This window comes from Amia ocellicauda, chromosome 13, assembly GCF_036373705.1.
Source record: "Amia ocellicauda isolate fAmiCal2 chromosome 13, fAmiCal2.hap1, whole genome shotgun sequence".
NCBI lineage: Eukaryota > Metazoa > Chordata > Actinopteri > Amiiformes > Amiidae > Amia > Amia ocellicauda.
In genome coordinates, this window is record NC_089862.1 from 25,243,221 (window position 1) to 25,257,163 (window position 13,943).

At 38.8% G+C, this 13,943-nt stretch overlaps 1 protein-coding gene across 1 annotated transcript; it reads left to right on the plus strand.

The window, feature by feature from the left end:
* The first annotated feature begins 825 nt into the window (after positions 1-825).
* Positions 826-10,396, plus strand: plaa (phospholipase A2-activating protein). Its single transcript, XM_066720335.1, has 14 exons — positions 826-1,086; positions 4,156-4,349; positions 4,922-5,022; positions 5,433-5,553; positions 5,796-5,963; positions 6,342-6,477; positions 6,857-7,026; positions 7,376-7,533; positions 8,010-8,229; positions 8,310-8,375; positions 8,854-8,925; positions 9,059-9,166; positions 9,459-9,626; positions 9,732-10,396. Exons 1-14 carry the CDS (start codon positions 938-940, stop codon positions 10,298-10,300), a joined length of 2,400 nt encoding a protein of 799 aa, XP_066576432.1. The 5' UTR covers positions 826-937; the 3' UTR covers positions 10,301-10,396.
* Positions 10,397-13,943: the final 3,547 nt, after the last annotated feature.

Below are 13,943 nucleotides of genomic sequence, written 5' to 3' on the forward strand. Positions count from 1 at the left end.
AAATGGCGGAACCTCTTGGACAGATTGCCAACTATCCGAGCCTGAGTGAAACGATGTGTGGCCATCTTGAGTGATAATAATATCGCCAAATATGAAATATGACAATATGTATCCAGTACAACGAATTAATATATATAGAAAAGAATTAGACAAGATCAAACATATTTAAATGCTAAAATACCCTTTTAATAGTTTTAGAAAATACTAGACACAGAATAACACGCAATATCCTTAGACCCATCCTCTGCCAGTGTATTTTTATTTGTAAGAAACTTAAAATTAGAATTTAAAGTAGCTTATCTGAAGATACATTGTCTACATGTGAGAGTACTTTTCGCATAATATATTACTTAATATGTGTTATTTATATGGAAAGTAATGCATAAGTAATCGTATGTAGAACTATGCAGATTAGTAGTAGCTGTAGTAATAGCATGTGTTCATGTTTATGATAGTATTTAAGTCAGTATAAGTATATATTATTATTATTATTATTATTATTATTATTATTATTATTATTATTATTATTATTATTATTATTCAATTACTTCTATGACTCACCTGTTGGAGCAGGGTTTATTCTCACCCAAGATGGCGGACAGAAATCTCATGCCCAAGTAAGATTGAAAGAAAAGACAATCATGTTCTATTACTTTCCATGGTTTCGGATGTGACTGATAGAAAGTATTTAATTTATTTATTAATATTAATTCGATATTACGTAGAAGTGCACATACAATAATAATATTTTTTTTAAATCACAGCTAGTTACAATGTTGATTTTTATTAAGGAAATCTCCCGGCATGCCTTCAACCGGTATGAGTGCTTTCACTTCCGGTCTAATAGTGCTGTGTAGTTGCTGTGTCAGTTCCTTGTTTGGTTACACTCCTTTGCTGTATTTTATAACTTTTCTTCTCAGCTGTCGTGTTTATTAACATGGCATCCCCCAACACTTACAGACTCAGTTGCTCCATCCCGGGACATGAAATGGATGTTAGGGGGGTGGCATCTGCTTTGTTTCCCGACGGAGCCTTTGTGTCTGTATCTAGGGACAGGAGTGCAAGAGTATGGGTCCCAAACACAAGGTAAATTGCTATCTAATTGTGTGTGTGTTTGAAATAAAACGTGCGTGTGTTTAATTGTCCACAATATCTGTGCTTTGGCTATCGTTTTAAAATAAGCAAACCTTCGTATAATGTGTGATTTATTGGATGGTTATGATACTCCACAATGATTGGATCAGCGTGTGCCGCTGTGCAGCATCCCTTTCGGCTGTAACGTTTTTGTGGATGATGTTGATTTGCTACACAAAAAACTGGTGATATTTTATGGTAATGTGTCTATATGCTCATACAGGCAAGTATCATAGTTTATTTTTAGCGTATGTTGTGCTACGATTTACGCTTCGGTGCCTGCCAAACGTGATGTCGCAGCTATGGTATTTTGAGTTGAACTTTTGCGCAGGGTATATAACTCGTCGGACCAAGTCTCTTGTTTGTTTTTGTTTTTAAACTTGATACATTTTGACAGCTTGACAATTACAATGTCGCAAAATACAGTTCGGTCCTTAAATATTTGGACAGTGACACAATTGTCATCCTGTTGGCTCTGTATGCCATGACAATGGATTTGAAAGGAAACAATCAAGATGTGCTTTATGTGTAGACTTTCATCTTTAATGTGAGGGTAGTTACATCCAAATTGGATGAACGGTGTAGGAATTACACCCATTTTTATATGTGGTCCGCCAATTGTAGGGGCTCAAAAGTATTCGGACAAACTAACATAATCATGAATTAAATTGAGAGTTTCAATACTTGGTTGCAAATCCTTTGCAGTCAATGACTGCCTGAAGTCTGGAACCCATAGACATCACCAGATGCTGGGTTTCTTCCCTGGTGATGCTCTGCCAGGCCTGCACTGCAGCTGTCTTTAGTTCCTGCTTGTTCTTGGGGAGTTTTGCCTTCAGTTTTGCCTTAGAAATCAAAACAAACCAATCAGAGAGATAGCAAAAACATTAGCTGTGGCCAAATCAACTGTTTGGTACATTCTTAAAAAGAAAGAATGCATTGATGAGCTCAGGAGCACTGTGGTGGATGACAGAATAATTATTTCCCTGGTAAAGTAAAACCCCTTCACAACAGTTGGCCAGATCAAGAACACCCTCCAGGAGGTAGGCATATCTGTGTCAAAGTCAACAATCAAGAGAAGACTTCACCAGAGTAAATACACAGGGTTTTGCACAAGATGTAAACCGGAAGACCAGATTAGAGATTGACAAAAAACATCTAAAGCACCCTGTACAGTTCTGGAACAACATCCTATGGACAGATGAGACAAAGATCAACTTGTACCAAAATGATGGGAAGAGAAGAGTATGGAGAAGGGAAGGAGCTGCTCATGATCCGAAACATACCACCTCATCTGTGAAGCATGTTATGGCATGGGCATGTATGGCTGCCAAGGGAACTGTTTCCCTTGTATTTATTGATGATGTGACTGCTGACAAAAGCAGCAGGATGAATTCTGAAGTGTTTAGGGCTATATTATCTGCTCATAGTCATCCAAATGCTTCAAGACTCGTTGGACGTCGCTTCACAGTGCACGTATACAATGACCCAAAGCATACTGCGAAAGCAACCCAAGACTTTTTAAGGCGAAGAAGTGGATTGTTCTGCAATGGCCAAGTCAATCACCTGACCTGAATCCAATTGAGCAGCATTTCACTTGCTGAAGGCAAGAACAAGCAGGAACTAAAGACAGCTGCAGTGCAGGCCTGGCAGAGCATCACCAGGAAAGAAACCCAGTATCTGGTGATGTCTATGGGTTCCAGACTTCAGGCAGTCATTGACTGTAAAGGATTTGCAACCAAGTATTGAAACTCACAATTTAATTCATGATTATGTTAGTTTGTCCAATTACTTTTGAGCCCCTAAAGTTGGGGGACCACATATAAAAATGGGTGTAATTCCTACACCATTCACCCAATTTGGATGTAACTACCCTAAAAGATGAAAGTCTACACTTAAAGCACATCTTGATTGTTTCCTTTAAAATCCATTGTGGTGGTGTACAGAGCCAACATGATGACAATTGTCACTGCAAATATTGATGGACCTAACTGTATATATGTAAAGTTTAAGTTTCAATCTGTAGGCCAGGTGTAAATCACAAATCTGAAAACACAAGTAACAGCAATGACCTGCAGTTTTTGAAATTTAAGTTATACATGATCTCATCAACTGTAATGATTCAATTAATATTCTAAAGACACTCATGTTGATTAATTGAATATCGGTTTTGAATGTACAGTACACAGTAACAGTTCCTTACAGAACTTATGTTGAATGATTTACTATTGAAATAGCAGAAGATACAAGAGAGAGGGAGCCCTGTCCTGTTATGTATTATTTTTATACAGATGATTCATTACAGAGTTAATGTAACTTTCTAAAGTATATATGTATGTATACCAATATAATATCCACTAGTTGCAAAATAATAATAGTACAATACAAAAACTGTTTAATAATGAATAGACATTTAGAATGATGTAAAACACTACATGCAGTGATCTGATATTGCAGATGTAGTCAGATGTCTATGAAAGATTCTCCTCAGTATTGAGAAAATAGCATATTTGTATTTGGGTTTTCTTCAATAGGAGGAAAGGAGACATTTTGTAAATAAAACACTTTTATACATGCACACGTTACAAGAGTAACACGTCACTATAAAAACATTTTGATAACCTGTATTAATAATAATAATAATAATAATATTATTATTATTATTATTATTTGCTAGCAGATGCCCTTATCCAGGGCAACTTACTATATCTATATATATAAAAATATTGTGAAAGAGGTTCAGGTCTTGGTCACTCGGGTCTAAATGTATTTGTAAATAATTATCCAAATAGGCAAACATAGATGGAAAATTTCCTCAGAATCAAAGACTTCTGTGACCAAAATTGAACGATGTGCTTACAGAATCCCTAAATCTCATGCCAGATGCAATCGTGTAGATTAATTTACCTATCCAGTCAATTGAGCATGCTAACCAAGACTAAGATTCTTGAAAATGATACGTGTGTGTTATGTGGTTTGTTTATTAATGCTGTATTAACGCTCATCATTTTTCTGTGTGTTCAGTCCAAACAGGGGTTTTACAGAAATGCACTGTATGAACGGTCACACCAATTTTGTGTCCTGTGTGTGCATCATAGCTCCCAATGATGCCTATCCTCGGGGACTAATAGCAACAGGGGGAAATGATCACAACATCTGTGTTTTTTCACTGGACAGACCTGACCCTATTTACATTCTCAAGGGTCATAAAAATACAGGTAGGTTATCTGTGATGTTAAATAATAAAGATATTGTCAGCTACCAGTGAAAAGGAACAGGATGAAAGGCCTTTATTAAAGGTGTAGATGTCCAAGGAAAGTGATTATTTGCAAGGACGTTTCTCTGGGGTGGGATAGTATTATAAATCACATTTGCAAAACTATGAATGAAGTTTACATGCAGTCTGAATGTAGAAATAGTTGAAGAAAAACTGGAGGTTTTGTATCTTTGCTGACAATATATATACTCAATATATGGTGTTTACTAAATTGTCCTCACTCCTAAAGTAAAATATTTACTTGAGAATTTACAGCCAGAATGTGTCAAAGCAAACAAATTAGTAAAAGGTTATGAATGTAATCTGAATGTGTCTTAATGGCAGTAGATTGACATACTATGAAGCGGACAGGGATTTTGTATATTGAATATAGTAAGAGCACCAGGCTCACCGTTAACCAATTTGATGTGCTTGATATAGAAAGTAATGAGAAATGCAAATGTATTGTTATTGTCTTTCCACAATTACTTGGGTTGTCTTCTCAACTAACATTATTTTCCCACCTGTCTTTAGTTTGTGCCCTCTCTGCTGGGAAATTTGGGACACTATTAAGTGCTTCATGGGATACAACCGCAAAAGTATGGCTCAATGACAAGTGCATGATGACTTTGCAGGTAAGGAGCTGAGACTGTTCATACATAGATGGTTCTTCTCTGTCGGAGTTAGTGAAGGCCTCAAATTGTGATGTACCTTCACCCACCCTGCACATTAAATCATTGTTTTAAGTCACATTTGGTTTCAAACATCTTCCACGGTTGGCAGTGATACAGTGAAACCTCCAGATAAGACACTTTTTCATGTTTGCCTTCAATATATTTATACTGAATAAGAAGGATATAGAAGGCAAGTTTTCCCAGCAGAATAGGATGCTATAATGCTTTTTCCAGCCGCATGATCAATATAATTAAAGTGCCAAAAATATATTTACAGATATTAACCAAGGGACAGAGAGATCTTTAAAACGGCTTGTTGGTACCATATAAATTCTCAGTACATATGGAGGGTGTCTGAATTGTTTCCCCAGGGTCACACAGCAGCAGTATGGGCAGTAAAGATAATGCCTGAGCAGGGTTTAATGCTGTCTGGTTCAGCTGACAAAACCATCAAGCTCTGGAAAGCAGGCCGATGTGAGAGAACGTACACTGGTTAGTATCTGCATATCCTAACTGACTTGTTACGTGGTATTAACTCAATTAGACATTTTTTTAAATGAATAGAGACAGACATTTCAGATTATTTAGGTTTGCATCTACAAATTATTGTAAGGGGACAAATTACATTTGTTGTAAAAGAGGACCAACTGTTTTCTTCCTTTAAAGCTGCTTTATGCCAGCTGAATGGATTGTGCTTTGTTTATGATCCAGGAAATCTCTCTTTGTTGTTCTAGGTCATGAAGACTGTGTCAGAGGCCTAGCTGTAGTCAACGACATGGAGTTCTTCTCTTGCAGTAATGATGCCAGCATAAGAAAGTGGCTTGTGACTGGGGAGTGTTTACAAATTTATTATGGGCATACCAACTACATCTACAGTTTATCGGTCTTTCCAAATGGTGAAGGTATGTGTCAGACTAAAAGTAATACTGAGCACATAGTAGTGGTCTTAAATACAACTCTGGAAAAAATTAAGAGACTACTTAACATTGATTTCTGAACTTAATTTTTTCCAGAGCTTTATGTATGATAATGTACTTCATTATCAATGCCCTATGCCATTCGGTAATCTACTTTGCCCCAGTGATATTGAACACATTTCTCATGCTGAATATATAATGTCCCCTGCTGTGTGAAGCCTTTTTAGTATATCCTATAGTAGCACACTTTTAGATTAGGAGCATAAGTCTTTAAAGAGACTTACGGTTTTGTTCTCAGCAGGGGGAATTTGCATTAATATGCACTGAATGTCACACTTGTACATCTGTGGTTCTTTGCTGTAGATTTCGTGAGCACAGGAGAGGATCGCACTGTTCGAATATGGAAGAAGGGGGAATGTGCTCAGACCATCCGCCTTCCTGCGCAGTCTGTGTGGTGCAGCTGTCTTCTGGACAATGGGGATATAGTTGTGGGTTCAAGGTATGCAAGAGTTATTAATGGGCTTGCATTAAGGCTGGTATACACTTGCAGACTTGTATATAAGGTGCAAGGTTGTCAAGGAACGAGTGTAGGAAAAAAAATGTATACTTAGATGGATATATTAATAATGGTGATTGTAATAATAGAACAGTGGAGTAAAGAGGAAAAAAGTGATATCTCAATAGGACTAATACATTTTGTGTTTTTTAATAGAACACTATTTTTCATTGCAAGACTTAAACCAACTTGCCAAATGATAAGATGATAATTCATTTCTGGGTGTACTGTTGTTGGTCCTATTATCATAGGATATTGTCCTGGGATAGACTGTTATGTAGATAAAGGGATCTGCACTTAACATGTGTTGTCTTCCTCTCAGTGATGGCATCATCAGGGTGTTCACGGAGTCAGAAGAGCGTGCAGCAAGTGCTGAAGATCTCCAGGCTTTTGAAGATGAACTCTCCAAAGCTACTTTTGACCCTAAAACTGGAGATTTAGGAGACATTAAAATGGAGGAGCTTCCAGGGATAGAGCACCTAGAAGAGCCTGGTAAGAATAAGGAAACAAATACATTCATTTTCTTGTTGTTTTCCAAACTTTTAATTATTTCTGGGTTGTAGTGTGTCAGATAGCAGAGGAATAAGCACAAAAGGAAACAATACTTCCTCCCTGCTAAGACTGTCATCGACAACAAACAAAATAAATATTAACCTTAAAAAAAACATACTGACATCTGACAGAAAAGGGGCTTATCTGATTATCTTTCTTAGTCTTCTCTGACTGGCTTTCAAGATTCAAGAGCCTGATCGGCTTTGCGTGGTATTGCTGGATACATCTGCTGTAGCCCCTGTTAGACTTATTGATCAGTTAATGGCAGTTGAACACTTGTGCTGTGCAGGTACCCGTGATGGGCAGACGCGCCTCATTAAAGAAGGGGAGAAGGTGGAGGCCTACCAGTGGAGTGTGAGCGATGGGCGCTGGATGAAGATTGGGGATGTTGTGGGTTCCTCTGGGGGAACCCAGCAGACTTCAGGGAAAACGCTTTATGAAGGAAAGGTAAGTGCTGGATGCCCATTCCAAACCCACGTCTGAAACCCGGCTCCTTGTCATAACAGATGGTCTCCGACTTACCTAAGGGTTCCATTCCACGACTCTGCGTAAAGTGGAAACACTACTTGTTCTTTGCGTATCTAATGTTACATTTTCTAACTCGGGAATTATTCAAAGTAAGGCCTATGGGAATGTTTTACATAAAGTTGAAGTTACTTCATTTATGTAACTCAGGGAATGGCTGTACTCATCATTACGCTACCATTATAGACTAAACCAGTTCAACTAAATCAGATTCTTCCTCAGACACTTCCACTTAAAAGGCAATCCCATATATGTGAAATAAAAATAAAAAATTAATTAAAAATCCTGAAGACAGGATGTAACTGACTGTTGTAAGATCAGACAAATAAATAAATACATAAATAAATTTGAGATGTTTATTCTTTTAAAAATGATGGCTTCATGTGTTTATTTTTCAGGAGTATGACTTTGTTTTCACCATCGATGTGAATGAGGGGGGACCCTCGATGAAGCTTCCTTACAACACTTCGGATGATCCCTGGTTAACTGCACACAATTTCCTGGAAAGAAATGACTTGAATCCCATGTTCTTAGACCAAGTAGCAAACTTCATTATAGAGAACACTAAAGGGCAAACTGTTGGGCGAGCGCCGTCGGGGACCTCTGACCCCTTCACTGGTAGGTGCATTCTGCAGACAACACCGCTGACTCGAGCACTTTGACCATAATGTGACCTTAATGATCATCTGTCCCCGCAGGTTCGGGACGGTACATTCCTGGGTCTGGTGAAGGGCCCATGGGGTGGGGAGGTGACCCTTTTACAGGTAGGTACAGTGCCCTGTGGGTTTCTATTGGACAAAAAAGTGACACTTTCAGCACCAATACATATACTTATAATTGCATTCTGCTAATAAAACCTGTATTTTTCATCATATTTACTCATGGTTAGATGAACACCTCCAGATTGCTTGCACTTCATGGATATCTTCTCTAATGTTATAGTCCGATCAGGCTTTGGAACCAATGCTTTGCTTTCAGACTTCTAATGTTGTATGTGAAGAAACGGATGTCAAGGCATATTCTCATCACCTGCCTCAGTATATACATATCTCCTGTGCACATAAAGACAAACTGTGAATTAAACCTCTTCACCACTAGAGGGTATAGTTTAGTCATTTGTCAGTCTTGCAAACCATGGCTTATATTGTGATTTGTAGTGTAACAGACATGCTAATTTCTCCTTAAAAACAAGAGCACTATATTTTTTATTTTAATATCGCTGTCTGTGCGTTAATGCTGCAGGTTCTGGGCGCTATATCCCTGGATCAGGCTCCAGCACAATGGCCCCAGCTGGTGTAGCGGACCCTTTCACAGGTAGAGTGAAGCACCATGTTCTCCTTCTTCGAAGATCACAACAGCATGTCATGTTGGCTGTTACGAGACCTGCGTTTTCCTGCTCCTTCACTTTCCTCTTGGTTGGCTAATGACCGTGTGCTGTTTCCCCCAGGTGGAAGTGCTTACTCCTCCAATGCACTTCGGCAGACGAGCACCAACATTTACTTCCCCAAACCAGATGCTGTGATGTTTGAACAAGCCAATACAACTGCCATCCTAGGTACCTAGCTTTATGTGTGGTCTGTTTTGTTCTTCTATGATGGCCCTTGTTTTATTTTGAGTTATAATGAGGTGTTGCGTTCTAAGAGCCTTCATCTGACTTTTCTGTTCTCACAAGAAACTTGGGAATGGTTTTATTCTTGATCCAATAACTAGTTTATACTTCATTGCTAATGGATGGTGTAGTTATAGTCCTAGCTTTGAATACTTTTGACCTCTTGCAGTGTTAACAATAATGAGGCAACAGCACATTTTATTTTTTTCATCTTGTAATCCTTGACTCCTCTGTGCAGCCAAGCTGAAGGAACTTAACAGTGGAGCACCAGGAGAACAAAAGCTGTCTGACGAGGCTCTCCGGAAGGTAGAGAAGCTGCTGTTGTCCATCACTAATGTTCAGTCAGCAGAAAGGCCCACTGCAGAGCAGATTGAAATACTGTGGAAAGCCACACACTGGCCTGAAGGTATGTATTTCTGCACAACCTCAACCTCTTGTGGTTCTTTGTCCATGTTTTTAACTGAATAAACCCTGTGAATTACAATAATTTATAACTCCCCTTTCTCTCTAGACATCGTTTTCCCTGTCCTGGATATCCTACGCCTTGCAGTGCGGGACCCACTGGTGAACGAGTGTCTGTGCAACGAAAGAGAGGGTGTCCAGTTCTGTAACCACCTCTTGAACTTGATGACCCCACAGGGAAAGCCGGCCAATCAAATGCTGGCCCTCAGGACTCTATGCAACTGTTTCTCTGGCCAGTGGGGGCAAAGGCTTCTAATGTCCCAGAGGGAAACGGTCATGTCTCGGGCCATGGAGCTGAAGGCGGTCTGCAATAAGAACATTCACATCGCACTGGCCACGCTGGTCCTCAATTACGCCGGTTGCCTCCATAAAGTGACTGACCTCGAAGGTAAGGCTCAGTGCCTCTCCATGGTGAGCACAATCCTGGAGGTGGTCCAAGACAAAGAGGCCGTCTTCCGGCTCCTAGTGGCACTGGGAACCACCGTGACCAGCGACGGCACCGCCAAAGATCTGGCCAAGTCCCTGGGGGTCAAATCTCAGATTACTAAATATTCCTCAGTATCAGACCCTGTTAAAGTGGGGGAGTGTTGTAAGCTGGTTCTAAGTGAACTGCAGTAATGTAATTTTATCACTTTCTCTTTATATATATATTTACAAAAATAAGAAAATGCTGGTTGATTAAGTATGTGCAGCAATAAATTGATGTTAAAAGTAGCCCTGTGATGCATGGTTATTTTCTACCCCATGAGATTAATTTAAAAAAGGTTTTATTACTCAACAAGAACAGTCATTTGATTTTAAATCTCCAGTAAAAGCAAAACCTATTGCAGAGTGGTTATCTTCTGCGAATATTCCACAGAGGAACACACTCCCACCATAGGGAAATGGTTGTGCCCAGTATTGACCATCAGCCTGTCCCATCTGAGCTGCATTTGTGGGTTAGGGAGATGTGCGAGACTGAATTTAAAGTAGTGCAGTGTGTGAAACTGGCAGCAGTGTCTTGATTACCCAGAAGCAGAGTTCCCTCCTTGACAGGTGAAGCTGTGGCTCTGATGTGGCACAGGAAATGTATTTGGGATGTTTTAAATATGGAGTTCTTGGTGGATTTCTTCTATACATACACTATACAGACTGGTTTGCATGGAAATGCTGCTCCGTTACGGTTTGTGATCTATAATGAAATTGAAGATGTTCTATGCTTAAGTAAAAATAAAACGTTCTTTCAAACCAAATACTTAAACTGTGCCCTTCAGATCTTCTTTTCCTCTTCTGAGAGGAGTAACTTCACCACTGTAAATAGTTTCCCATGTGCTCGGTGGGGATAATTATCGGTATAGTCCAATCATCTTACCATCGCAGAGTGGCGTTCCTCAGGCCCAAGTTTGTTAAATGAATAATGTGAGGGTGATCAGAGTGTAACAAAGCATTATCTGATGTGGAAGATCATAGAATTGTGGTGAAGGCCTCAATACAAACTCCCTGCCTGAATAGGAATTCAAATCAACAAAATGGAACCACAGTTCAAGCTTCAGAAGGTTTTATTTTACTTGAGAATAAAATGCATACATTACAAACTCACAGACTCACTTTGAGGCAGCAGCACTGGAGTAACTGAACAGTGTTAAACACTCCTCAGCAGTACAGCGTTTCCGACACCGTTTTAAATAGAATTACAGCAAACAAAAGTACCAGTGGTTCTACAAAGGTGCAACGTACAAATCTCCAAACCCTAATTATCCTTTGTATTCATGTTTATACACAACTGATTGCAGTGCTAAGGCAAATACACTATTTACTCACGACACGATACATTCCACGGCCCTAACGGTCAAGTTTCTCTGATTTCACACTATAAAAGGTTTCTTCAGAGAGGCCCCTTTGCTTCCCCACAAACAGCCTGCAGCCCAGTTGTGATCAGTGGAAGGAGTAGCTTATACCAGCTGTATTTTTCCCATCATATAATTTATTTTTTCCATTCCTGTGATTTTTTTTTTTTATTATTTTTTTTCCCTTTTATAAAATTTTACCACCTGTTCCATGCTTTAGAACATTCTGCTTCAAGCTGGAAGTGAGAAAGTGAATTGAGGTCGTGTGACACTGACACACATCTGTGTTAATCACCGTTTCTCACGTTCAGCCCTGGGCATGCGTGTCAGAAGCATGTCCTCCTCTTCAATTGCATATTGTGTGAAGGAAGGCAACAGAAAAAAACAGATGCTATGAAGTACTCTGGACAATTCTCACTTTCTGTACTACAAATAACAGATACAGAATATTACAGATTATAATACACCTTCCAAACTGGATTTGAAAAATGTATACATTTCTTTTATAAAACAAAGTGATTATCCCCATATATTAACATGCTCAAAATGTCAAGTGACACCCGATTGCATTCCCCCCCACACTCCATTTCTTTTTTGTTCACAAAGTTTCACCAAAATAAATCCTGACATTTGTATTTAGTTCAGGTCCAGCTGTTGAGTGGCCCCTGCCTCACCCAGGTTTTAATATTCAATGTAAATCAGTAAATGTTATGGATTTTCCATTAGAGTGATACAGTTCTTTTCAGAAACCAAGAATATGGATCCAGGATATAAAACAGAAGGCACTTTCTCCTCTTCTAGAGAGTTGGTGGGGTTGTCAAGCATACATTTCACTGGTGTTGCTCAAGAACTGGATGAAACCCCTGCTGAAAACCAGTTGAGCATCTATACACCAAAAGTATAATTTCTTAGTTTGCTCATGGTGAAAATTGTTTTTTTTTTTTTTCATATACAAAGGCAAACTGGAGACATTTCAGATAGTGGTATAAAATAATGTATCAATGGCACCAATTTCTGTTGGGCCTCTATGAGACTAGGTGGTGTTGGTGAAAGCTGTAGCTGTCTTCAGGTATCAATTTCATCCCAGTAGATGTAATTATAATTTAGTTTCCAATAAAACTAAGTAATTGTCAATTGTTGGGTTTAATACATTACAGACATGTAAATACAGCTGGTTTCACAAGCCTCAATTAGCAACTAATCTTAGACTCCTCCACCTGAAATGACATCGAAGACGAGTGCGGATCTGGGTCTCTGAAGCCACCGCCACTTGTTACTAAGGTGACAGTGTATATCTACGGTGTATGGCACTGTATACATGTTACAGGGCAAGACAGTAACCAGAGCGGCTCAACATGCCTTATATTGCATTCTGTTCTCAGTTAATTTTCCACTCTACTGTACTGCTGCAGTGTCAATACATTTCCCTTTTGATCTCAAATTTTAAAATTACATTTTTTTTTTAAAGTTTTTTTTTTTTTTTTTTTTAAAGTACATTGACAGTCACTTATGTTGTTAACCAGCAAAATTAAAACAACCTGTGAGTGCTCTAACAAAATAACAATGAATTGACATTCTGGAGACTCAATCGGCACAGTGGATTCAATACCCTTTTAGAACGTATGTCCAGCCGTGGTCCGGCAGCACCTCTGTGTCTATGAACACATTAAGCTCATCAAAAACTTGAATTGAACTTGATTGGAACACTTAACATTCTTGTCCACTTTAACAAGTTGCATTGGATTTGGACTCATCACTCATCCTCTACAAGGTGCTGAGCTTCTAAAGTCAACTCCTTTAGATACATTTCTCTGACCAAGAGTCTGGGATTATGCAAAACCAAGCATCATTCTCATGGTAGCGTTTGATATGCTTATTTCCAACCTCTTGTTAGTACATAATAAACAGATAGCCCATTAGGATTATTGAATAATTTAAGGCACAATCATTTAAGGAGCAATTTAAAATCTGTGGTTTGCATAATTTGCTTTCCACAAGACAGATACTCCAAGGGATTCAAAAATAACAACTTTGTTCACACTTTCGAGTTTTGAGTTTGTAAAGGTGTATTGTAATTTTAGCATCTTACACTGTACATCTTTATTGGGGTTTTTATGTTCAAATACAAACTGTCTTAAGCATACATTCAATAACACTTAATTCATTTAATTCTGCAAAATGGCATAAAAGTGGTTCACCAGTAGACTCTATAAATAAAGTGCACTATCTAGCAAAATACAGACTGTCTAAGGTAGTCAAACGTTTTGTGAGGGGGACTCCTTTTTCACATCCAAATTAGTGTCACAGTAGTAGCTTATATTCTCATGCACTTCACGCCCACCTCAGCCCAAACTACGAATGTCTGAATGGATTTTTTTAAGTGGTTGGAGACATAAATTGACAGGGCAGATGCAGGGTATTAACCTCAAACAGTG

Excerpts from the sequence above, each read along its gene's own strand:
- plaa (XM_066720335.1), top strand. The coding sequence starts at position 938 with ATGGCATCCCCCAACACTTACAGACTCAGTTGCTCCATCCCGGGACAT. Across the intron at positions 6,478-6,856 it reads GATATAGTTGTGGGTTCAAG|TGATGGCATCATCAGGGTGT; the intron begins GTATGCAAGAGT and ends TCTTCCTCTCAG. Across the intron at positions 9,167-9,458 it reads CAATACAACTGCCATCCTAG|CCAAGCTGAAGGAACTTAAC; the intron begins GTACCTAGCTTT and ends TCCTCTGTGCAG.